Genomic DNA, 26164 nt, shown 5'->3' on the forward strand with positions numbered 1-26164 from the left:
TCCTACCTTCTGATACGTTTCAGCCACAGGTGCATGACACTGCATTTCAAAGCTGGAGGAGGGCTCCCCGTATACCCATAGCCGACCTACAAAGTGTCCCAAGCAGTGGTTGAAACGTTGTTTGCATACAGTTTCACCCGTTTTTGAGGACTGCTTTATGACTGATAGCTCAATATAATAATAATATGCTGTCAGCCACGAAAGTGGTTTTATTTCTGTACAGTACGCGACGTGTAGTGCTCGGCAAGTCTCGTTGAAAGCTGATGCTGCCCAAATTTGCCGCTGTGCAAAATCAACCCGCAGTGTGATTTAGCCGCCTTTATATAGAAAGCGGCTATTAGGTTTCATTTGTGTTGCCGTGCTTCAAGTTTGTACTCCGAATACAATATCCATTGGCTCAGTGAAGGTAACAGAAAACGGTGAGCATACTCTCTCTCTCTCTCTTACTCAGTCTCTCTGTATATCAAATGCCAATGTACGATGTTTGTGGTACTGGTTCCGCTAAATTGAAATGGACGATAAACGACTTCCGAAACAGGCATATAAAATTAATGCTTTCAGCTTTGGACGAAAACGGATAAAAGAGTTGCCGGGCAACCGATGTTCGACTGATATTGTCAAAAACAGGTTTTTATTTCGTCACAGTCTGGACACGTTAACATGTTTTTGCGTGTATTTGAATTAAGATTGATGGATATGTTTTTGCAGGAATGGGCCGAAAGCATTCGATTGAAGATCGCTAGGCCTACAGTTTTTACTGTACATTTAAGAACATGATGGCCGTGGAAACGTATATTTCAAATGTTTAAACATTTATTGTTTTCGAGTTGCGCTTGCCCAGTTTAGACAAGGTGTGCTCCCAATAAATGGAAATTTGAAAAGGTACAATGATTGTGAAACAGCACATAATTGCCTTTATTTTGCGGCAATTTGGAAGAAAATGAAACACATTTTTTTTTATTACATTGTCCATTGTATTTAGAATTAAGGTGAAGTCTTCTAAATTGTTTTGGAAACATGTCACTTTCTTCAATTATTAAATATAGAGACGCATATAGGTGTAGGTATCTGGCAAAATGTATACATTATGCGATCAGAAGAAGACCTATTTTTCTGAGGTAGGTAAATATTAAATGAAAAATGTTAATGTTGATTTATGAGTACAAGCAGGTTATACCTTTGTTTTATTTCCCCCTCTCACTTTTGGTACTTATTTTGGGACCCCCCCCCCCCCCTCCGGTGTGTAGCCTATATGGGTCTGTGGCCTTAGTACAATAAACCATTTAGTGTTCACGGCCTGTGTGTCTGTCTATGTGTCTGTGTGTTGGTCTGTCTCTCTATCTCTCTTTTTCTCTCTCTGTTTGACTGTCTAAGTTTCTGTCTGTCTTTCAGTCTGTCCGTCTGTCTGTCCGTCTGTCTGTCCGTCTATCTGTCCGTCTATCTGTCTCTGTCTATCTGTCTCTCTGTGCTCGTGTACATCAATGATAAATGTGTGTGTGTGTGTGTGTGTGTGTGTGTGTGTGTGTGTGTGTGTGTTTTACACCAAGTAAGGCCTATTTGTCGGCTAGAGCGTTACCTCTATTTACTATACCTGTAATGTCTGCTATCAGAAAAAATACTATGGGCGTTCTGCTGAAAATCCTTGTGGTGGCTGTTCTTGGGGTGATAGCTCAGCAAGCTCTCAGAATTGTGTAAGTACTAAAAGAGTGCGCGCGTGTCAGTGTATATGATATGTGTGTGTGTGTGTGTGTGTGTGTGTGTGTGTGTGTGTGTGTGTTTGTGCAGAGAGAGAGAGAGAGAGGAAGAGAGAACTAGAGAGAGAGAGAGAGAGTGGTTGTGTGTGACAGAGAGATGCAGGGGGGGGGGGGGGAGGGGGGTAAACCAGCTGGTAAACAGACAGACGAACAGACAGGAAGACAACAATTAATGTGAGGATACTAGACACACTGTACAAGTGTTGGGTTCAACTGAAGCGACATACCGGTACACGATTACATTTCAGAATGCACAGGCACACAGTCAGCGGTGCAGCGAAACTGTTGAAGATAACGTCGATCCGTGCTGCCGGGTTAATTTGTTTGCGTTACCTTCTAAGCCTATGAATGATAAGTCAATAGTTGCTTCGCTAAGGAAGGATTTGTTCTTTACCTTTACCATTTTGTTATACATATCAAATCAGTGGAGCCGAGTTTCCTTCTTTGTCCCATGCGTTAGGATTCAGCCGCTGTATATAAACTAGATGTCATCAACCACCACTCATGGGGCAGTATCCTTTCCATTTTAGCCCTCGAGGAAACTATTTAGAGCCATTTAGAGAAAGCTGATGACAAGCCCTCTGCTGCCTTTCCGAGCTTTAAAACATTGCAGAACACCACACATCCCAGCGGTGTTTATGTTATCGCTTGGCAAGCAAAGATCAAACATGCAAGCAAGCAGTGTCATCGTTCATTGATTCTCACCCTGGATGTGTGTGTGTGTGTGTGTGTGTGTGTGTGTGTGTGTGTGTGTGTTTGTATGTGTGTGTGTGTGTGTGTGTGTGTAGGTGTGCTCCCAATAAATGGACATTTGAAAAGGTACAGTGATTGGGAATAATGATGTGTGTGTGTATGTATGTATGTATGTGTGTATGTGTGTGTGTGTGTGTGTGTGTGTGTGTGTGTGTGTGTGTGTGTGTGTGTGTGTGTGTGTTTTCACAGGAACTCATGGGGAGTTTTTGCACACTACTACCAGCATTATCCAGGACCTTGTCAAACAGTAGAGGGAGTTCGTAAGCATGCATTTTTATCTTCAAAATATTTGCCTTCGTTGTTAAAGCTACCCTCCGCATTCCGTAAACCATCAGATTCTGTTTCTGATGACTGAGCTCTCCGAGCTTTTACCTACGGTACAAACTGAACAAACTTCCATTTGAACGCTTACCGCTCGGGAACATGCTGGCTGCTTTCCGTTGAGACTGAGTCAGATATTTTCAAAGAATTTATTTTGTGCAGTAAGAACGGCCGTACAATGGAGATTTTCGGGAGCCTCGTTTTGGCGCTAGACCTAACTTTTAAAATCTAAATAATAAATTGACAGCATGTGAGACAAACATTCTTAAATCACGAAAGAATTTTGTCATCATCAAGACAAGATCCAGGGCCGGACCCAGGAGGGGGGTTCCAGGGGTTCCGGAACCCCACCCCTGGAAAAAGCATGTACCTTGCTTTGAGTGGGTTTTTTTTTTTTTTTACTAGTTTTAGCACCAAAACAATGCTGCTCTTAACCCTCAAAACAAGGCCCAGAATGCACCAGATTGCACAGATTTTAACCGTTTTTCAAAAATTTTCCGGGGGAGCATGCCCCCGGACCCCCCTAGTTCGCAGCAGGCACGCGCTTGTGGCTTCGCCACTACGCTGATTTGCCCCCCCAAAAAAGGAGGAACCCCCCCCCCCTTACAACTCATTTGGTCCGGCCCTGAAGATCAGTAGAATTCGTAGTTTTGAAAGTTTGAAAAAAGGGAGCCCAGAAGCAGGGCATGCGAGGCCGTGTGAACTGAATTGAATGGTAAGTGTAAGGATGCAGCTCTTTTGACTTGATGGCGGGAAAGTAAGTTGCCAAAAACCTCGCAACTTTTTCTTTGTTGGAATGCCGGTCGATTGAGATTTCCAAACATTTGCCTGTGTAGAATGAGTATTGCGCTTAAAATCGTACTACAGCGACAGGGCTAAAATGAGCTGCATCTAACCAATGCCAAAGCAGACGAATTTTCTGCATATCGCTAGTTTCTTTGAAGTCAACCGCCACCGCCGCCGCTCAGTCAGTTTGTGTCACTCCCTATCGTTTGTTGTATTTTCGATTCAGAGGTACGCAATATAGCCAATAACGTGCTATTGCAGAATGTAGAGTTGCTTTGAAACCGCAAACGACTCTATAGGTCATGTATAAATAAAGTGGGTCACACGGGGCCACGATGTCTCGGGGGTTGAATAAACCACGAGAACTGCTGTGTAATTGCGCGTTTGGTTTGTTTGTTTGCTTAACGCCCAGCCGACTACGAAGGGCCATATCAGGGCGGTGCTGCTTTGACATTTAACGTGCGCCACACACAAGACAGAAGTCTCAGCACAGGCTTCATGTCTCACCCAGTCACATTATTCTGACACCGGACCAACCAGTCCTAGCACTAACCCCATAATGCCAGACGCCAGGCGGAGCAGCCACTAGATTGCCAATTTTAAAGTCTTAGGTATGACCCGGCCGGGGTTCGAACCCACGACCTCCCGATCACGGGGCGGACGCCTTACCACTAGGCCAACCGTGTAATTACGCGTGCTAAATAGCCATTCAAGGGATTTGTAAGTGGCATTCAATGTTGTTGAACGCTATTGCGAGTGCGTTCCCTTCAATAAGTAAAGCTTTCTTAGTGAAAAGTTGTCATCGTTCTGTAAATCTGTGAGGCGGAGTGAGCCTTTAATCGTTTTCTTTAATTTAACGATTTTGTCAATGTTCTCGATAGGTTTGCACATTTATATTTGTAATGTCGTGATGTTCATACGTAGTCATTCCAGATCTATATATGTTTAACTGATTACTGGTTGATGTGTTGATTTATTGATGTATTGATAGACTATATCAATGTATTAATTGATGTAGTTATTGGCTTATTGATGTATTGATCTCCCTGTTTGTTCATGTGCTTTGTAGAGCCTGGATCAGAAGATTTTCACATACTACCCAATGGACAAGCTTTGATCTCATCGGTAAGCAGTGAAATGTAAACTTGACAAAAAGAATACTTTTTGTTTCAGAAAGAAGTAATTCACAGGCGCGTTCTTATTGTTTGTAAAATTTCTGTGTTAGAGAAGGCACTGATTAACACGTAGTTGTTATTTTCTATTGTGTTTATTGAAAGTCTCTGTTACAGCCTTCCTAATGAGGGTACTCCGAAAATCGGCTCAACAAAAACACACGTTCCGAAAAGAAGAACAAGTCGCGTAAGGCGAAATTACTACATTTAGTCAAGCTGTGGAACTCACAGAATGAAACTGAACGCACTGCATTTTTTCACAATGACCGTAGTCCGCCGCTTGTGCAAAAGGCAGTGAAAGTGACGAGCCTGTTCAGCGCGGTAGCGGTTGCGCTGTGCTGCTTAGCACGCTTTACTGTACCTCTCTTCGTTTTAACTTTGTGAGCGTGTTTTTAATCCAAACATATCATATCTATATGTTTTTGGAATCAGGAACCGACAAGGAATAAGATGAAATTGTTTTAAAAACGATTTCGGAAATTTAATTTTAATCATAATTTTTATATTTTTAATTTTCAGAGCTTGTTTTTAATCCTAATATAACATATTTATATGTTTTTAGAATCAGAACATGATGAAGAATAAAATAAAATTAATTTTGGATCGTTTTATAAAAAAATTAGTTTAATACAATTTTCAGATTGTTAATGACCAAAGTCATTAATTAAATTTTAAGCCTCCATGCTGAAATGCAATACCGAAGTCCGGCCTTCGTCGAAGATTGCTTGGCCAAATTTTCAATCAATTTGATTGAAAAATGAAGGTGTGGCAGTGCCGCCTCAACTTTTACAAAAAGCCGGATATGACGTCATAAAAGACGTTTATCGAAAAAAGGAAGAAAAAAAACGTCTGGGGATTCCAAAGCCAGGAACTCTCATGTAAAATGTCATAAAGATCGGTCCAGTAGTTTAGTCTCAATCGCTCTACACACACACACGCACAGACACACACACACACACACACACACACACACACACACACACACACACACACACACACACACACATACACCACGACCCTCGTCTCGATTCCCCCTCTATGTTAAAACATTTAGTCAAAACTTGACTAAATGTAAAAAAACAAGTCGCGTAAGGCGAAATTACTACATTTAGTCAAGCTGTTGAATTCACAGAATGAAACTGAACGCACTGCATTTTGTAACAATGACCGTAGTCCGCCGTTCGTGCAAAACGCAGTGAAACTGACGAGCCTGTTTAGCGCGGTAGTTTGATCGCTGTGCTGCATAGCATGCTTTTCTGTACCTCTCTTCGTTTTAACTTTGTGAGCGTGTTTTTAATCCAAACATATCATATCTATATGTTTTTGGAATCAGGAACCGACAAGGAATAAGATAAAATTGTTTTTAAATCGATTTCGAAAATTTTATTTTGATCATAATTTTTATATTTTTTATTTTCAGAGCTTGTTTTTAAGCCGAATATAACATATTTATATGTTTTTGGAATCAGAAAATTATGAAGAATAAGATGAACGTAAATTTGGATCGTTTTTTAAAAAATATTTTTTTTTAATTACAATTTTCAGATTTTTAATGACCAAAGTTATTAATTCAGTTTTAAGCCACCAAGCTGAAATGCAATACCGAAGTCCGGCCTTCGTCGGAGATTGCTTTACAAAAATTTCAATCAATTTGATTGAAAAATGAGGGTGTGACAGTGCCGCCTCAACTTTCACAAAAAGCCGGACATGACGTCATCAAAGACATTTATCGAAAAAATGAAAAAAAAAACGTCTGGGGATATCATACCCAGGAACTCTCATGTAAATTTTCATAAAGATCGGTCCGGTAGTTTACTCAAGTTTACTCTGAATCGCTCTACACACACACACAGAGACATACACAGACACACATACACCACGACCCTCGTCTCGATTCCCCCTCTATGTTTAAACATTTAGTCAAAACTTGACTAATTGTAAAAATGACGGGCAAAATTCAACCTCTTTTTCGTAAAGATAAAATGCATAATTATTATTTACGAATTCAGTGCAGCATTATTATTTTGAATGGCAAGATTGTGTAGTAAACATATTGTGCTTTTTTTTTTTTTTACCTAGGCAGGCGTCAAACACGTTTAGGTGCTGTTCACATGACAGACTTCCAACCAACTTTTCTCTCCCGAGTTTTCGAGGCCAAGTCGGCGAAAAGTCTGCCATGTCAGTGAACTACCTCAACGATTAAGGTTCGATTTCGGGCAGCAGCGACTCCAAAGCTCAGTTGAGCGCTGCTCAACTCGCACGTGACTCGGCGAATATTATGCCGCAGACTTTTCTTATTGCGCTTACCGACTGGTTGGCTCTAGCCAGAGATGCAATTAGACGCCTATTCATATTTGAGCTCTAGCCAAACTTCTCCTCCAGCATTATATTAGGAGGTAGCTCCAATAGCTGAACTGGCCTTCAAGTCTGGCGAAAATCGCCGCTTAAAACTAGTTTGAGCATTTGTGCTGTTCACATGGGCAGCGATTTTGATTTGACTTGGCGCCGACTAAAGTCGCTTGAAAGTTAGGTGAAAGTTGGTAAAGAGTCTGCCATGTAAACGGCAGCGGTCTAACTGGTTTTGACGTCAGTATTGAAGGGTTGCCCGAGAAAAATCGCTGTCTTTTACCTACAAATGTAACATAACCATGGGCGGATCAGTTGCTTTGTAAGGGGGGGGGGGGGCACTTTGAATCAAAAGTGAATGTGATGGGCGCGAAGCGCCCGAATTTGCTAGGGGGGTCCGGGGGCATGCCCCCCCGGAAAAATTTTTTGGCCCAAAGAAGCAAAATGGTGCCATCTGGTGCCATTTGAACTTAGAAATAGTCATAGAATCAGCTTTCCAATTTTTTTTTCGGGGGGGGGGGGGGGGGGGCGCGTGCCCCATGTGCCCCCCCCCCCTCGTCCGCCCCTGATAACACCTACAATATTTCTTCGTTGTGCCTGTCTTGTTTGACAGAGTGACGCTGTGTTGGTGCCAGGATTCGTACAGTGGAATTTTCTTTTTAAGACTCTTTGGTTTAACACTTCCCGTCTTTTAAGACCTTGCTTCAACATATTTTCTTTTCATAACTTGTAAATGTACCCCCGTTTTAAGACTCCCTCCTTTCTACGACCTGATTTTCTCAGGTGTGTACAGTTTTTAAAAGGGTGGTTCCCCTGTACTGGTAAGTACATATAAGTTTTATCAGTTTTAATACCTTTTGAAAATAAGAAATTGCAAGAAAAAGAAAACATCTGTATGTCCCTCAGTGGATGTACATCAAAATAAATTGTCGTCGTGAATTGCTGTAGTTCCTGTGCTTATACTTTGCATGCGGCGAATGTTCACTTCCAAACATAAGTAAGTTAGAATCATGTTTACTACATTGGGTGTGCACGTTAAAGATCCCACGATTGACAAAAGGGTCTTTCCTGGCAAAATTGCTTAGGCACAGTTAATAATTGTCTACCATACCCGTGTGACTTGGAATAAGGCCGTGAAAGGTAAATATGCGCCGACATGGCTGCAATCTACTGGCCGTATACTACATTGGGTGTGCACGTTAAAGATCCCACGATTGACAAAAGGGTCTTTCCTGGCAAAATTGCTTAGGCACAGTTAATAATTGTCTACCATACCCGTGTGACTTGGAATAAGGCCGTGAAAGGTAAATATGCGCCGACATGGCTGCAATCTACTGGCCGTATAAAATTTCATCTCACACGGCATCACTGCAGAGCGCCTAGAACTGTACCCACGGAATATGCGCGATATAAGCTTCATTAAATATCATATTCTTACTCCGAATCACATTAGCATTGAGTCACCTGAGATGCTTATCACTGAAAAACGCTTACCCGGCTAAAGAATTTAAAGGGAAGCAACCCCATCACCAAAACGAAAGTGAAAGTAGCTTTGGTAATGGGCCAGCACACCGGGAGTTACCTCCCATACGGGTGTATGCCACGTCACTTCCTCTAGGAACACGTGCCTTTTATCATACGTCTTTTTCACCTCGGAGAGGACGGTTCACTTTTTGACGCTCTGTGGCTGACCTTGTGTGTTTGAGTGACACCCGCCGGCCACGTTACCCAGCTTTTCTGCTCGCCTTGCCTACAGTTTGGTGAGCTCGTTCCCGTTTGTTGTTGGTTGTTTGCGCTGTTTCGTTACTGTACGTTGTCCGTTTTTTACGGACTTGTGTGTCAGTGACTTGCGTGTTTCGCCATTTTGTTGTGTGAGTTAGTTAGCTAACTCGTGTGACTTTGCTAGTAGCTCTGCGTGCCCTCTTTCTGTTTGGGCAAGTGTAGCTTTAGTATTTTGTTGACGCGTAAGCGTGTGTGTTTACTGTGTTTTCAGTCGTTTAGACTTACGTTTCAGTAAATCTTTTTACTTTGCCACGTGTTGTTGACGTTCGTGTCAGTGTCTTGCGTGTCGCCATTTTGTTGTGTGAGTTAGTTTTCTAGCTCGTGTGACTTTGTTCGTAGCTCTCCGTGCCTCTGCTTTTTGTGGGGCAAGTTTAGCTATAGTATTTTGTAAACGCATTAGTGCGTGTGTTTACTGAATTTTCCAGTCGTTTAGACTTATGTTTCAGTAAATTTTTTCGCGTTGCCACGTGTTGTTGTCAACATGTCTGATTCAGACAAGCGCCGTGGCAAGTCGGACCCCAAGGGGAAAATTAAGTCTAAGTCTTCCTCTTCCAAAGCAACGTTACTTGTTACAGACCAAGAGCGTAACACTTTGTTGGCTGTACCAATTTCGGCGCCTAGCGCTGTTACTACTTCTGCTTCTTTTGCGGCGCCTAGCGCTACTGTTACTTCTGCACCTGTCTCTACATCGGAGACTTCGTCATCGTTGTTAGCACCTGGACAAGGTGCGTTGGTTTCCTCTCTGTTAAAGTCACTGGTTCCGGAAATCCGCAGCTTGGTGCAGGCAGAATTTCAGCGTTCCGTCGCCAGCAGTTCGGCGTTTCCGGCATCTGGCAGTGACGTCCGGGCTTTGGCTTCCGTGTCTTTGTCCTCCACTTCCGGCTTGGAGCAGCGTCCTCCCTCTTCAGCGTCGGCTGGTAAGCAGAGCTGGTCCGATAGCCCTCGTGAGGCGCCTGGACGTTCTCCTTCGGGGGACAGCTCTTTCGCATCGGGTCACGACCGATACCTTGCTGATCTTTCATTTCCGGCGATAACCTACGAGGCCCCGGACTTGATCGAACAGCGGCGGCAGTCGGTTTCGACTGCCGCATTTCCGGCACTTGCCGGAAGTGATGATCCGTCCGCTCCGGCACGCTACGGCGGTCGCGGCAGGATGGAGTATTCACTGACTTCCGGTCCTTCCGGATCGCGAAGTCAACCAGTGCAGTCTTCACTTCCGCATTTTGCGGTTCCGTTGACTACACTTCCGGTTTCGGCCGGAAACGCTTCTTCCTCTTCTGGTGGTTCCTTCCGGATACCAGATAGTGGATTACAGCGTGCGCCTTCCGGCTTTCAAGCGCCTAGGCTTGAGCAGGCATCACTCCACTCAGTCGGGGGAGTGACGTCAGCTCATCCAGCTCCGGTTTTTGCGGATGGTCGTCCTGCTTACCCTTTACCTTCACAGGGTTTTGGGCGGCAGGATGACGTTAGTGCTCAGGCTTTTCCGGTTTCCGGTTTGCCAGGGCATGCTTCTGCTTCCGGAACTGGTGGCTTCGGTCATGGTTCCACGTGTGACTATTCTGATGCTCCATCAGTGGTCAGCGAGGAGTCGCGGGGCGTGTTTCCGTCGAAGCTCAAGTCTGTTCTTGACGTCGCGGCGGAAGTAACGTCTCGTTATTTTCCTGAAGGGGTGGTGGCTGCGGACTCTTCCGCATCATTCGTTCCTTCTGCCATGGCGGACTTCCGGCCGGCACAGGAAGATGTTTCTTCCTTCCGGTTCGCCGAGTCTCCGTCAGTGGCTTACCAACTTTCGCATTCACTGGTTCGTCCAGCACATGCGGGGAGTGGTATTCGGCCAGTGCCTGTTCCGTTACTGCTTCCTTTTGGTCCAGTTCCGGAATCAGCTCAGCAGTGGGTGGCTTCAGCTGCTCAAGCCTCTTCCTTCGTGCCTACGGCCAATAGGAAGCTTGGCATGCCCAATCAGAGCCAGAGTTGGCTGGCGTCTTTTGCACTCCCTAGGGCTACCCTTCCGGTTTCCCGGGAATTGCTGCCTCTTCTGACTAAACCGATCAAGCGTGATTCGGTTTTGCCGGTTTCCGAGGCTTCCCTCCTCTCTGCTGAGGAGGTTGGACGTCGGCAGATCGAACTGTCCTCCATTGCGGAGACTCTCGTTCGGGCTCTGTCTCGGGCATTGACCGATTCGCTGGTTCCTTTCACTCTCAGTGAAGAACAGAATGCGGACGATGTCTCTGCGCTTTTGACCGCATTGGCCAAGGTCAATGAGGAACAATTGCGTCTTTCCTCCCTGCAGTACACCCAAGCGGTACTCTGTAGGAGGGATCTCTTCCTCTCGCAGTCCCAATTCACGGAGCTGGCTACTAGGGAGACCTTGAGAGTCTCCCCGGTCTCAGAGGAGTCTCTCTTCTGTCCGCTGGCACTGGATGCCAGACAGAAGGAGATTCAGTCGAACAAGGACAGTCAGTTCCTTGACTACACTCTGAAGGGGGTGAAACAGTCTCAGCCTTCTAAGCAGAAGCAGGCTCAGACATCGTCAAACCCCAAGCCAGCTCAGAAGCGGCAGGCTCCGCCGGCCGCTCGTGGTGGGAAGAAGAGGACGGCATCGGGGAGGGGGCGTGGCGGCTCTGGAAGTAAGCCACACCCCCAATGAAGCGCTCCCGATCTCACCTCCCTCCCGCCCTCCACCTTGGTGATGGCGGGAGGCCCCTCCCGGGCACTTTCTCGTTGGATGTCGGTAGTAGACAGCCAATGGATTGTGGGAGTGGTGAGATCGGGCTTCCGTCTACTCTGGCGGGAGGAAAAGGCGCCTCTTACCCGAGTGCCTCCGCGGTTCAAGCCCCCCTTCTCGCAGGAAGCACGTTCCGTCTTGCAGTCGGAAATTGCCTCCCTGGAGCAGAAGGGCGCGGTGGAGAGAGTTCGGGTCCACAGCTCCCTGGGATTTTACGGGCGTCTGTTCGCTGTTCCCAAAGCATCAGGAGGATGGCGTCCAGTGTTGGATTTATCTCTCCTCAATACTTTCTTGAGGGAGATAAAATTCAAGATGGAGACGCCAGCCTCTGTCCGAGACTCTCTCCGCCCAGGAGACTGGGTGACCTCGATCGATCTCACGGACGCATACTTTCACCTTCTTATGCATCCGGCCGACCGGAAATGGCTTCGTTTCCGGTGGGGAGATCAGATCTACCAGTTTCGCGCACTCCCTTTTGGGCTGTCTCTCGCACCATGGATTTTCACCATGGTGGTGAGACAGGTCTGTGCACTGGTGAGGTCCCAGGGTATCCGTCTGCGGGCTTATCTGGACGACTGGCTCATCATGAACCAGTCCCAGAGCGGCTGTTCGCAGGATACCCTGACGGTTCTTCGAGAATCCAACTCGTTGGGGTTCTCGATCAACCGGGTAAAGTCGGAGCTGACCCCGTCACAGACATTCACTTATCTGGGGATGTCTTTCGACACGGTCGCTTGGACTGTCCAGCCTTCTCAGAGAAGGGTGGACAAGCTCCAAGCTCAGATTCGCTCCACTTTACCTCTCCTGATGGCTTCCATCCGCTCGCTCGCCTCCATCTTGGGGCAGATGGAGTCTATGGCTCTTCTGGTTTCACTGGGCCGGGTCCACAAACGTCCGCTTCAGTTCGCGCTGAAGCCGTTTGTGGACTCTCCTCTGGTGGACTGGGACGCCCTCATCCCTTTGCAGGGATGGTTCCAGTCTGCGACCCTTCCGTGGTTGGACACGGAGTGGGTCTGCAGAGGTGTTCCGATCGTCGTGCCCCTCCCCGACCTGGACCTCTTTACAGATGCGTCCAGGGAGGGTTGGGGGGCACATACAGATCTTCAGACTACTTCCGGTCTGTGGACGACGGAGCAGTCCTTGTGGCACATCAACTTGCTGGAGCTAGAGGCAGTTGCTCTAGCTCTGGCCAAGTTTCTGCCCTCCCTGTACGCCAAACATGTTCGTCTGTTTACAGACAACATGACAGTGGCGGCGTACATCAACAAGCAGGGAGGCTCGCGAGATCCTGGTGTGAGGGCTTGCGAGAGGGCTCGGAGAGGGCTTGCGAGATCCTGGTGTGGTGCTTTCAGCATCATATCACGATCTCGGCCAGGTACCTTCCAGGGAGGCTGAACACTTTGGCGGATGCGCTCAGTCGTTCCGGTACAGTGCTTCAGTCGGAGTGGACGATCACTCACGGGGCACTGCTTCGCCTTTGGGCCCAGGTCCAAAAGCCTCTGGTGGACCTTTTTGCCACAAGGTACTCAAAGAGGCTTCCGGTGTTCGTCTCGCCATTCCCGGACCCTCAGGCATGGCGAGTGAACGCTCTGGTCTTTCCCTGGACGGGTCTGGAGGCGTACGCCTTTCCTCCCTTTCCGTTACTCAGCCGAGTAATCCGGAAAGCGGAGATGGAGGAGCCGGCCCTTCTTCTTCTGGTCGCTCCTCTGTGGCCGTCGCAGGTCTGGTTTCCAGATCTTCTTCGGCTCGCCCAAGGGCCACCCATTCCTCTCGCACTCGTGCGAGGGGAACTAGTGCAGCCCCGAACAGGCATTCCACACGAGGAGCCCAGTCTTCTGAAGCTTCACGTGTGGAAGTTGTTCGGGACTCGCTGAAGCGCTCTGGGGCGTCGTCTTTGACTCTGGACTTGGTGGCTCGCTCGCATAGAGCGTCCACCTCTTCAGTTTATGCTTCCCACTGGAAGGCATGGACTGCCTGGTGTTCAGCTAGAGGGGTGAGTTCGGTGGCTCCGCGCTCTATTCAGGTCGCTAACCACCTCTCTTTCATGTCTTCACAGGGCGCCTCAGTCTCCTCGTTGAGGGTCCGGCGCTCCGCTATCTCGGCGACTCTTAAGCAGATTGGTCGTTCTGTTCGAGTCGGGGGCGTTATAGCTGCAGTCATTAAAGGGGCTGCTCTTAAGGAAGCTAAAGCTCGTTTGCCCGCTCCCAAGTGGGACTTGTTTTTAATCCTGGAATTCCTTCGTTCTGCGGATTTTGAGCCTTTAAGCGAGGCCAGTCTGTTCAATGTCACTCGCAAAGCGCTGTTTCTCCTTTTGTTGGCTACGGCCCGACGGGGTAGCGAGGTCCACGCCCTGTCGGGTCAGCCTGGAGATATCTCCTTTGAGCCGGACGGTTCCGCATCTTTGCGTTTCCGGCCTGATTTCCTGGCCAAGAATCAGTCTCCGGGGCAGGCCTCTCCGCTGGTTAGAGTTAAGGCTCTGACCAGCGCGTTGGCCCCGGATGACCCCGATTCGGTCAATTGCCCTGTGAGGGCACTTCGTCTGTATTTAGCCCGTACTCAGCCGATTCGGGCTAGTTCTCAGAAGTTGTTGTTTATCTCTCTCCTTACTAGGCGCGAGAAAGATTTGTCGAAGGTAACGTTGGCCCGGTGGGTGTCCTCGCTCATCAAGCAGGCTTATGAGTGGAGTCGCACAAAGAGGGGGGGGGTTATGCCCTCCTTGCCACTTGACTCGGCCCGAGCCCATGAAACGAGGGCGTGGGCATCCTCTCTGGCAGTTCTGCGCTCCAGACGTCTAGAGGAGGTGCTGACAACTGCGTATTGGCGTTCCGAAGATGTTTTCATAAACTTTTATCTTCGGGACGTCACAGCTCTTCGACAGGATGGCTCCAGAGGCCTTCCAGCGCTCATAGCAGCAGGCCAGTTCCTGTCCAGAACTTGATGGTGAGTTTTGATTCATTTCTAGCCCACCGCCTTGTTGATGTTATCTGCTAATGTGATTCGGAGTAAGAATATGATATTTAATGGAAAATTTCCTAAATAAATTTTCATTTAATTAATATACTTACCCGAATCACATACTGTATTCCCTCCCACCTGCCCCGCTTATGGTTTTAAGATTTTTTAAAGCCGTATGATAATAGGCACGTGTTCCTAGAGGAAGTGACGTGGCATACACCCGTATGGGAGGTAACTCCCGGTGTGCTGGCCCATTACCAAAGCTACTTTCACTTTCGTTTTGGTGATGGGGTTGCTTCCCTTTAAATTCTTTAGCCGGGTAAGCGTTTTTCAGTGATAAGCATCTCAGGTGACTCAATGCTAATGTGATTCGGGTAAGTATATTAATTAAATGAAAATTTATTTAGGAAATTTTCCATTGATTGATTGATTGATTGATGTTTTTCTTTTACAAAAGACAAACATACTACAGAGACTAGGGGGGGGAGGGGGGGGGTGGTGGTACCCCAACATACATTAATGCCAATCACCATCACTGAAGGTGGTGATTACAAGACAGGAACCACAGATCTTCAAGTGCAGGCAGCACACAGAACTTTCGCTGTTAAAACAGTAGTTTGTCTTGCAGGGTTTGCGTTACGAAATCTTCGATCCGAAATGCAAGGAGTTCTGGAAGAAGCATGGGGTGAAAGGTCGTATGTACCTGATGGATCTGCAGAACGTGCAGGCAGCACCCAGAGAGCTCAAGATCACCTCCACCTCCCAATTCAACGCCGACACTTTCGCCCCGCATGGCATCAGTGTCGTGGAGGACAGCAAGCAAGGTGAGGAACGGTCACTGAAGTTAGCGCGCTGCCTTCAAAGGCACACTCCTTCCCCTGAAAACAGCTCGGCTCACCATCTCAGCTCTGGCCAGGCTTTTACATTGGATAAGACCCCCCGCGGGTTAGGGGGAAGAATTTACCCGATGCTCCCCAGCATGTCGTAATAGGCGACTAACGGATTCTGTTTCTCTTTTTACCCTTGTTAAGTGTTAAGTGTTTCTTGTATAGAATATAGTCAATTTTTGTAAAAAGTTAAGTCAAGCAGTATGTAAGAAATGTTAAGTCCTTTGTACTGGAAACTTGCATTCTCCCAGTAAGGTAATATATTGTACTACGTTGCAAGCCCCTGGAGCAAATTTTTGAGTAGTGCTTTTGTGAACAAGAAACAATTGACAAGTGGCTCTATCCCATCCCCCCCCCCCCCCCTTTCCCCGTCGGGATATAACCTTCGTGGTTGAAAACGACGTTAAACACCAAATAAAGAAAGGAAGAAAGAACATTGGATAAGACAATCCTTTCACGTTTCAACATTCAACAGCCTTGGTGCTCTCTGTGCATTGTGAGGTTTTTTGATGAACCGATTTCGTAAATGTTCGTAAGAAATTAATTCATGAATAGAATCCAACCCACAAAAGCAAACAGTCAAGGTGTTGATCTTTTTATATGTTGTCCAAGTGGAGGGTTGGTCTTATCCCATGTAAAAGGCCTGGCCATAATTATCTGAGATGGGGAGCCGTACTGTCTTCACGGGAAGGAGTGTGGCTTTGAAGGGACCTTTGCCTTCGTCCCCAAAACAACCCTAAATCAAACACAAAAACAAGGAAAGTAGTTTAAAAACAAAGCACAACCTAGCAAAGCAACGCAACGCAACGCAACGCAATGCAAAGCAAAGCAAAGCAAAGCAAAGCAAAACAGAACACAGAAAACAGACAGAAATAACAATGTCTCAAATCGTCCAAAGAGCTACATGGATCTGTGTGACGGTCCATAAATATAATAGACTATATAATATATATAGGGTGTCTCAAAAAAAAAGTACCCCAAAAGACATGGAAACATCAGTACCGACGGCGAGAAATGAAAAAACTAAGAGAAGGGACAATGAAATCCGAATGACATCACAGTGGTTCCAACAGGATGGAGCCCCACCACATTCTCAGAGAAATCCAGAACATCCCACAGGAAACATTCCCCAATGTAATGAACAATATTATGGCAATGAGGGTGCAGTCTGTCATTGGAAAACGGGGTGGCTACATTGATCACGTGGTGTGAAGAAACAGACGATCTCAACTGAAAGCTGTGAACTGGGGACAAAACTTCTATGAACTGACTACAATGGCACGCAAAAATGATTTCAATAAAGTTACTGACTTAATTTGTCTGTAGTATTGAAAGAAAACCGGGTACTTTTTTTGGAGACACCCTGTATATCTATGGACGGTCGAAAAGTGCACTTCCAAATATTGTAGCCGGCAATGCACCAAAAATCGGTTCAGATTTGGATTTTGAGTCGGCAAGACGACCTCCTGAAAGAAATGTGTCGGGCAATTCCCATGAATAGTTGCTGGATGATTTCGTCTCGTCAACTGTTCGGCGTCGTTACAACGACACACACTTTGTTAAAAAAAAAAATGTTCAAGACGTTCATATGAACGGCGTCGCTAGCAACGAGACATTCTGTTCGTAGCATGCAGACATACAAATAGGCAGGCAGACAGATGGACGGACGGACGGATGGACGGACGGACGGATGGACGGATAATGGACTGACGGATAAATATGACATTCAACCGCCTCCAGTGACTAACGACGATACCGTATTGAACATACAACAAAGGCAATATAACAGTAACAGAAAAAACATCTCCCTCACTGTCAACACAAAGAACAAAAATCACATAAGGAATAAGATGGCTTAGTGCTTTGGGAAGGATTTACTAGTTGCTAAGAAACAGTATAAGTTGACTTCAATTTTGTTTTGTTTCCTTGTGCAGGTCGTCACGTGGTGTTTGTCGTCAACCACCCGTATGGAGACGAGGCCGTTGCGAGTCGGGTGGAGAAGTTTCTCTATGATCCCCTCAAACAGGAGCTTATTCATCAGACCTACTTCAGTGATCCTACTATGATGGTGTCAGTTTAAGAGAACGCATATTCAATTGGTATTCTTCGAACTGCATAATGGGCATCGTTTGTGGTAACTCTTGGGAGCTTCAGTGAAGGCTTGCTAAGATTTTTTTTCTGAAACCGGAAATATTGAGTAACAATCAAGCCATCCATCACTTAAAAAAGAAATGATCGGAACTGGGCCTATTAATAAGTAAGTTCGCGTGAATCGTGCTTGCCAGTAAAAATTAGAGGGCTGAAAGCTTGAAAGCAAAGTGTTGGTAAAATTCTTGGCATGTTGTTGTGCTCGATGTGTACATTGGCCTAGAAAGGTCCACAAACCATGCTTTTGTTATTTTGTTGGTCGTTTAGGATTTTCTAACCGACCGGAAACGTCTATATATATGAATGAGACTCGTTGTGTTATATACATTAAACCTTTTATTTTAGCTCTTTTGTATTTTTTAGAGATTGAATGATTTATTTTGTGGTCATTTAGGGCTTTCAAACCCACCAAAAAACGTCTTTAAATAAGACCCATTATTGTACAGGTTTTTTTTTATGACAGAGTCAACGATCTGCAAGCAACAGGGGAAAACAGTTTCTACTTCACCAACTCCAACTATTTCACGAAGCCTCTGGCAGTGTTATTGGAGGTGCTGCTGGAGCTGCCTCTAACCGACGTGGTTTATTTTGACGGTCAGACCTACACCGTTGTTGACAGCGGTCTGAAAAGTCCGAACGGCGTGGCAATGTCCCCTGGGGGAAAGTGAGTTCGAAAGGGTTGATGTGCGTGTAACGCAAAGCAGCAAAGTTGAGTGCAACGACAGTATAGTATACAGCGCACTGAGTCGTGTAGTGCTCAGTTCATTCAACATATTATATATGTGCCATCGAATGAAGCACGAGGCGATTTGCATTTAACTTTGAAACATAATAGGAAAGACACATTTCCGTGTTTGTACAATCGCTGCATTAAACATTCTTGACTCGAAAGAACGACGTGTTGAATTTTGCCGTAGACCACATCTGACTTGACAACAGTTGCATCTTACTGTCCTGTCTGATGTAACAGCCCCTTAATACTAAATAGTTGTATTAGAGGTGGTTAGAGAGGGTGGTATAGAGGTGCTGCAGATGATGATGAAGACGAAGAAAAAGAAAATGATGATGATGATGATGATAATGATGATGATGATGATGTAGTGATGATGCTATGCTGCTGCTGCTGATGATGATGACGGCAATGATGATGCCGATGCTTCTATCGTTAAAAAAAACCCCACATCAACGTGTGGAACAAGATGACAACGACGAGAAGACGGTACTAAATAGTTTTCTTATATTTTGTTCCAGGTACGTTTACGTGGCCTATTTTGTGGCCAGAGAAATAGCCGTGTACAAGAGAAACGAAGACAACACTTTAAGGCCTGTGCAGGTATCAAGGATTGTAAACCACTGATATTTTGTTGTTGACGTGGGCATGTACGCTTGTGCAAATTAGGTTTCCCAATAAGATAAAGTACTGAATGAAGGTCGAATAATTATGACCTATAATATTTTCAACAAGTGACACAGAGCGTACATTCTCGCTACATGTACTAGAAAGTGGTCCAACGAGAGAGAGAGAGAGAGAGAGAGAGAGAGAGAGAGAGAGAGAGAGAGAGAGAGAGAGGGTGCACCGAGAGAGAGAGAGAGAGAGAGAGAGAGAGAGAGGGTGCACCGAGAGAGAGAGAGAGAGAGAGAGAGAGAGAGAGAGAGAGAGAGAGAGAGTGCGTGCGTGCGTGCGTGCCTGCCTGCCTGCCTGCCTGCTTGCGTTCGCATTTAATTGTGTTAATTTTCTCGGTGTTATTTCCCTCACGTTTTGAGTGTTCGACTGTCTGCTTTACGTAATTCAAAAGTATCAGTCTGAACGCACATTTGAAATGTGAAAATGTGTTCTCACCTTGAGCGACTGTATTGTTCGTATTACCTATGTTGCAGAAATACCCACTGTATGGATGGCCGGACAATATCCAGGTAGACCAAAAGACCGGACATCTCTTTGTGGCGCTTCACCCTCTTGCCTACAAATTTCTTGCGTACACTGATGACATTGGTGGGCAGACAACTCCTTCACAGGTAATCACCCTAAGCAGCACTGTTTCAATTACATGTATCACTTTGTCTGTGTGGTTGGAGATGAAGTGGTCTCCCTGGCTATGATAGCTCATGAGGAGTTGTTCACCTTGTTTCTAATATTAATCACGGGCTCGGGCTGACCAAGCGGCAGTGATCCGAAGTATCGAAGATCATTGTCGAACAGTACTACCTGTATTCAGTTCATTTCAATTTATGCTGGCATATGCCAGCAATCATGTTGACAAAAATAATATAAGCAGGGTGTCCTCGCCATTCAATAACTTGCTTCCAATCAACAAAGCTCTCAAGAATGCTTTGGTGAAAACCTATCTGTCACGGTAGTTTTATTGATTGCAATAACTAACTGTCGTATTCGCATTTCAAACATACAAAAATAACTAACAAAAAAAGAAAAGAAAAAAAAGAATAAAGGCGCAAGGAGAAGAAGAAGAAGAAGACGACGATGAAGCAGAACTGAATAGGGTGACGACAACAACGACAACAACAACAACAACAACAACAACAACAACAACAGTATAGAGGTAATTGCTGTTTTCTTGTTCCTCAGGTCATTCAACTGGCAGTGGAGGATGGTTTGATCAAATCGTCTCAAGAACTGTTTTACGACCATGGAGACCTGATCTCGGGATCCTCGACAGCCATAGTGTATGACGGCACTCTCCTCGTCGGTTCTGTTTTTCATAATCTCGTCACCTGTAAAGTTAACGTCCCTCTTTTGTAATTACAGCACTGTTTTGGGGTACTTTTAACTTTAAACAATTGCAACTAGGAGAAGAGATTTCACTGTTAGATTAAAAACCCTTTTTTTTAAGAGGGAGAGTGTGGAGTCAGCATTTTGCATCAAGCCCCATTCCTGTTCAGGGCAATACTACAGGCATGATGATTCAAATTTTAACTTTGAAATGCATAACTAACGGCAGATAAACGCCACCCGTCGCGATATAACCTTGAATGGTTGAAAACGACGTTAAACACCAAAGAAAGAAAGAAAGATAACCGCCAGCCTGTTCCAAATGTAGCTTTCAATGAACGGGCGCCGGATTTTAAGTTTAAAAAAAAAAGTTGTTTGCCAAGCGTGCACGCCTGAAAAAAAAAAAAAAAATCGGCTACAAAATTCCCATTCAGCACAGAAAAAAGCCAGCCTGTTGAAATTTGGTATGTGTCCAAGTAGCTTATGTTTGACAGCCCATACGGTTTTGTGATGGTTTACCAGGGAAGAATTTCATACATGTCTAATAAAGACATCTGCACTGTATTGGTGAGTAGAACTGCAGTAGTACCCTATTTGATGATTCCTTTTTGGAAATTACAAAAGCAACAACAAAAATAGACATCTTGGTAGCATAATTCATCAGAAAAAAAGTAGGTAACAAGTATTGAATTATCAAATTGCTCAGTTTAGGATTGTTACCACAGAGTTTTTTGGAAATTCACAACATTCCAAAAATGAACAGAAAGATTGGTTAATATTGTAACAGAAAAAGAGGCAATTTTTCAGTATTTATAGATTTCTAGCCTTCATACTCTTCTTTGGCTGCCTTGGGACAGATTGAATTTTGTGTAATACCAAATGTGACACCATGTTTTAAACCAGACGCAAAGCAGTAAAACCAGTTACTTAGTGAACGGGAACCCGAAGCTTCACAAACCAAGGGAGATGATCCGTGCGCGTTTTCTTCGGTACTTGTTAAAAGTTAGTTCCCTTCCTCCTCAGTTCGTCTTTGGGGCTGTCCAGCGCACGTAGTGCGGGTTTGATGACATTTATAGCACTGACATTTTCTGTACCATATTGATTACTACGACAAGTACACGCACGTACAACTGGTTCAGTTTAAGGCTACTCGTATTTGATTTTTAAATCTTACGAGTGGTTTTTGGCTCACGTAAGTGTAGCCTATGCGATCGTAAACTTTTTTTTTCGTGGCAGTAGCTCACAATGCAAGTAATTTTTCCTGTGAAATAATTTAGATTTTTCACTATCCTCGAAATTCCTCTTTTGGGAGAAAAGGCGCGCGAGGTGTGTGTGTGTGTGCGTGTGTGCGTGCGTGCGTGCGTGTATGTAGTGTTGTGTAACATCAGTCTAAATATATATTATTTTTTGTATTATGAATATCAAAACGAATAAAGCAACTACTCAGATTATCTCTGGCTGGTATGTCAATGAGATACATTTGCCTTTCTTACATCTACTATCTATTTGTAACAATTGAACTCTTTAATATCTTGTCAGTTTCCAGTTACTGCACACAGTTATTTGTATTCATGACTAAACAATCGAGAATGACAATTTCTGGCCATGAGCCCACCCATGCAACGTGTACGAAATAGCCGGTTCGTTACTAAAGGCCCGTCCATACACTCCCGTCCGACCCTGTCCACATTTGAGTTATGCTCAAAACGGCCCACGCGGGAGCGCCGTAGCGTGCCATGATCGCGAAGCGTTATTTGCAGAAGAATAGCGCGTGTTCTAATTTCTATGACACAGGCATAGAACGACGGAAATTTGACCAATCAGAGCAAACCAGAGCGATGACGTCAGCTGCTCGCGGCGCGGCAGTCGAATGCATCTCTCTGACTGAACCTTCTTGTCAGCTCACTGATACCGCGTTGTGAAAAAAATCGTCGATGTGTGGCCACTCGGCAAATTCCGCGCGACGCACAAAACGGCATGCGGTGCATAGAGCGTAAAACGGCGTCCAAATGTGGTCCCCGCTTAGGCCAGCCCAACGTTTCCCTTTGTGTAGAACAGGGAGTAACTGTACACAGCTGTTGATGTGCAATATTACCCAATCGCCCGTAATGGCTTCCTTCGGGCAGCGGGGGTTACGGTCGTAAAACTGGTTTAAGCCGGCCTCAGTCCTGAGACATCCTGCTTGCTGGCTCGCGCGCAGAGAAAAATTTCTCGCTTGCTGCAAAATCCCTCACGCGGAGTTTTTTTTTTTTAGACAGGCCAGGCACTGAGACGAGTTGCCCAGAGCGGTTCGCCACGGGTCGCCCGCAGTGCGAATGACAGAAAGCCGTTTCTTAGGGCAGTGCAGGAAAGCGCTCGCGAAGCACTCGGTGAGCGGCTTTGGTATATGACTAAGTGCCAAAAGGTGCGCACGAAAAGCGGACAAAGGGGCTAAAAAATAAAAGTTGACAAACACGACTGATATTGTGATTTTTGTTAAGACAACAGATGCTGGAACCCAATTACGAAAAGAAAAGATAAATTTACCCAAATGATTTTACAAATAACGATAATTTTGTTCGTTATATCATTCAAAACGGCACTGAGTCATAGCATTAAGGTTATCTCGCACGTTTTTAAAGCTAGGGCTTTGAAACTTGGCACACAACCAAAGTATAATGACCTCCAGGTATGGTGCACATCACATTAAACAACATTGAATTTCAAGGTCACAGCGAGGTTAAATTTCCTTTGCAAACTGGAAAATTGTCGTTGTCACGTCTTACATGTTTTAATACTAGATCAGTTAGACTTTACATACTTCACATACTTTCAGCATTTTTATAAAACCTCATTAAAAGTGACCTGCTGGTTAATCTTTGTCAAAGTTCAAGGTCACAGCGGGGTCACATCTGGTCCAAATGTGGAATATTTTCAATTTATTCAGCGCGTTTATAGCACGAGCTTTGAAAATACACACAGTTCTAGTGTATAATGTTCACACACGATTAAAGTCTGGTTGAAAAAGTCAAGGTCACAGCAGGGTCGCGTTGAGGTCAAACATATACATTTTTCAATGAGGTTTTCTCATATGTTTTTGAAGCTATGGCCTTGAAACTTGGCACACTACGCAAGTTAAATTAAACCTCATCAAATTCCAAGGTCACAGTAAGGTTAAAGATCCTTTAAGGATATTTTCTAAAAAAAGGTGACCGCCTGGTTAATGTTTGTCAAATTTCAAGGTCACAGCAGTGCCATCTGGCTTAAACTTTGAAAAATTGTCAATTTCTTCAACTAGTTTTATAGTGTTTGAAGTCATTCACACATGATGAAAGTCTGGTTGATAAAATCAAACGTCAAGGTCGCAGCGGGGTCGCATTGAAGTCAGACACATACAATTGTCATTTTCACGAACGCCTTTTAAGCAACACCTTTGAAACTTCACACATTCCAAAGTTTTGATGTTGTTTGGTTATAATCAAAGTGTGGTCAATTTCCATGATTGAGAGCATTCAGAGGGGTCAAGTTGAGGTCACACAAAAAGTGATAATCTTTATAAGACTCACGTTTGCTGCTATTGCTCACTTGACATTGGTGAAAGTGCTTATTTTATAATTGTTGATCTTGATGTTTTGACCAATTAATATTACCAGGATCAACCATACCAGATTTCAAAGTCCAGAAGTTGTCAAACCTCAAACCTGTTGGAAGTTTCAAAGATTTAAGCATCAAAAAATTTCTATTTGATTTGACCTTAAATAACAGATTTGACCTTAAATCTTAAAACAGATCAACCAGACTTTGGTTTTATATAAATTGAAGTTCAATACAATTTCCTTTTTTTTTTACCCACACGAGACCCTGCTATGACCTTCACATTTCTCAAGGATCAACCTTGAATTCTCCATGTTGAACAATCATTAAGCAAAAGCGTTGTTTGAAGTTTGAAGGTTCTAGCTTCAAAAATCTCTGAAAAAATATATTTCATCCGTTTTCTGAACCACATGTGACCCAGCCGTGACCTTGAAATCTGACAAGGGTCAACAAGACTTTTACCATGCATGGGGGCGATTAAACCCCAAATGTGTGTGAAGTTTCAAGGTTTCAACTTAAAAAACGTCTGAGAAAAATATACATTTTCCTTTTTGGACAATGTGTTGCACGCAAGACAACACGACAAACGCTCGTGTTATCATTCTTTTACTTTAAGGTCGACTTGCGTGCCCGCTCTTTCGCTAATCTCAATTAAAATTCATCTTGGAAGTTCGGTTTTATTACGCTTTTAATTAAGAAGATTAAACTAAGACAACAAATAGTTAGTTTTACCCATTAAACTCGATAAGGTAGTGACATTTTATGTTGAACGCAAGATGGTGTCGCACGCAAGATCTGAAAAGATGTTGACGACATAATTTCAACACTTGATAGCGCATTCGTGGTTCGTGATTTCTTCACAAATTTTGAACACAGAATGTGTCACGTGGTTCCGTAGATGAAGTAGATCTTTGTACATGTAAATTTTGTTTTTAAAAGAAAATAACCGTTAATTACCGAACATTTTGTCGCACGCAAGATATGACGAAATTTTCAAATCGTTTTCAAAAATGCTGTTCAAAAGTTCTGCAGTCTTTGCTGGATTACTTGAAAGACAGCAGTTTGATACACCGTTATCGCTTGACGTGTCGACATCAATTCCAGAGTTTTTGAAAAAGAAATTTAGTAAATATCTGCGATTGAAAAATGTATGCCGTGATGACGACACATCTTGCGTGCGACACCTTAAAATTCGGTTATCGAAAAAAAAAATTCTCTCGAGAGTTAGATTTGACGTTTGGTCTCGTCTGTAAAGCGATGTTTCAGGCATTCAATCAAACTAAATGCAATTCATTTGTGCTTCTTGTTATTTTTCTGTGGCATATTCAAAACACGAGGTATCACGATGTCCTTTTTCAGATGGCCGGTTTTGGCGTTATTTTTGACTTTAAACAAAGATAACTTCAAAACCGTTCAAGTCAGACACACGAAATTAGGTCCACTATCTCTTCGCACATTCATCCACACACACACCAATTTTCAGCAGACACACGTTTTTAGAAACATTTTTATTGTAAAACAAAGTCGTCTTCTGTTCTGTGAGCACCTTTTGGCACTTAGTCATATGCTCGCCCACCGCGCGCTGCGTAATCCAAGATGGTGGCGGTGTTTACACTGCGATGCCGTGTAGCGTGTTGCGATCTTCTCGGCGTGGTTTTAGACGTAACCCTAGGGATCCACCGCTTTTCAAGGTTCAGGGACTACCCCAGCTAAATTTCCCATCATAACCACGTTCTCTCTGACGATTTCACTGACCGAATCGTCTACTAGTTTAAGAAGTACAACTTTTTTCATATCTCGCAGCAATCGTGCTTTCTTCGTCGCCTTTGTAAAGCGATTTGCCTCGTTGTGAGCCCGTTGCATAGACCAATCCAGAGCGACTTTTCTCTGAGCGGGCTATTGTGATTCTGAGCAACGCATGGCTGGTTTACCCTTGACTGGCCCGGGCCTGGGCCAATGTGGACGAGAAAGTTACCAACCGAGTGAGTGGGAGGCAGCCGCGGTGTTAGACTGGTTGAAATTGAGATTTGTTGTGATTTCAACGAATCAGACTCCGCGGTTTAATCTCTCTCGTTTGGGTGGCACTAACTTTCGGTTCGTGTACGTCCCATATTTTGCAACTACGCAGCAGTGTCAGTTTATGTCACCGAGTGTGGGCAGTTGTAATTTATTTTCATTTGTATTCTGAATTGTAACAAACATACAAACAACCACGTGATCTTGACTTGGCAGGG

The 26164-nt window shown here is 44.7% G+C and overlaps 1 protein-coding gene across 1 annotated transcript; it reads left to right on the forward strand.

The window, feature by feature from the left end:
• The first annotated feature begins 18 nt into the window (after positions 1 to 18).
• Positions 19 to 21808, forward strand: LOC138958632 (serum paraoxonase/arylesterase 1-like). Its single transcript, XM_070329845.1, has 10 exons — positions 19 to 419; positions 1611 to 1691; positions 2697 to 2767; positions 4684 to 4739; positions 15223 to 15418; positions 17416 to 17551; positions 18093 to 18293; positions 18881 to 18962; positions 19508 to 19645; positions 20214 to 21808. The coding sequence occupies exons 2-10, from the start codon at positions 1621 to 1623 to the stop codon at positions 20385 to 20387; spliced, it is 1125 nt and encodes a 374-aa protein (XP_070185946.1). The 5' UTR covers positions 19 to 419; positions 1611 to 1620; the 3' UTR covers positions 20388 to 21808.
• The last annotated feature ends 4356 nt before the right edge of the window (positions 21809 to 26164 follow it).

The sequence above is a fragment of the Littorina saxatilis genome, linkage group LG2 (genome assembly GCF_037325665.1).
Source record: "Littorina saxatilis isolate snail1 linkage group LG2, US_GU_Lsax_2.0, whole genome shotgun sequence".
NCBI classification, from domain to species: Eukaryota; Metazoa; Mollusca; class Gastropoda; order Littorinimorpha; family Littorinidae; genus Littorina; species Littorina saxatilis.

Excerpts from the sequence above, each read along its gene's own strand:
- LOC138958632 (XM_070329845.1), top strand. The coding sequence starts at position 1,621 with ATGGGCGTTCTGCTGAAAATCCTTGTGGTGGCTGTTCTTGGGGTGATA. Across the intron at positions 1,692-2,696 it reads CAGCAAGCTCTCAGAATTGT|GAACTCATGGGGAGTTTTTG; the intron begins GTAAGTACTAAA and ends GTGTTTTCACAG. Across the intron at positions 4,740-15,222 it reads GACAAGCTTTGATCTCATCG|GGTTTGCGTTACGAAATCTT; the intron begins GTAAGCAGTGAA and ends TTTGTCTTGCAG.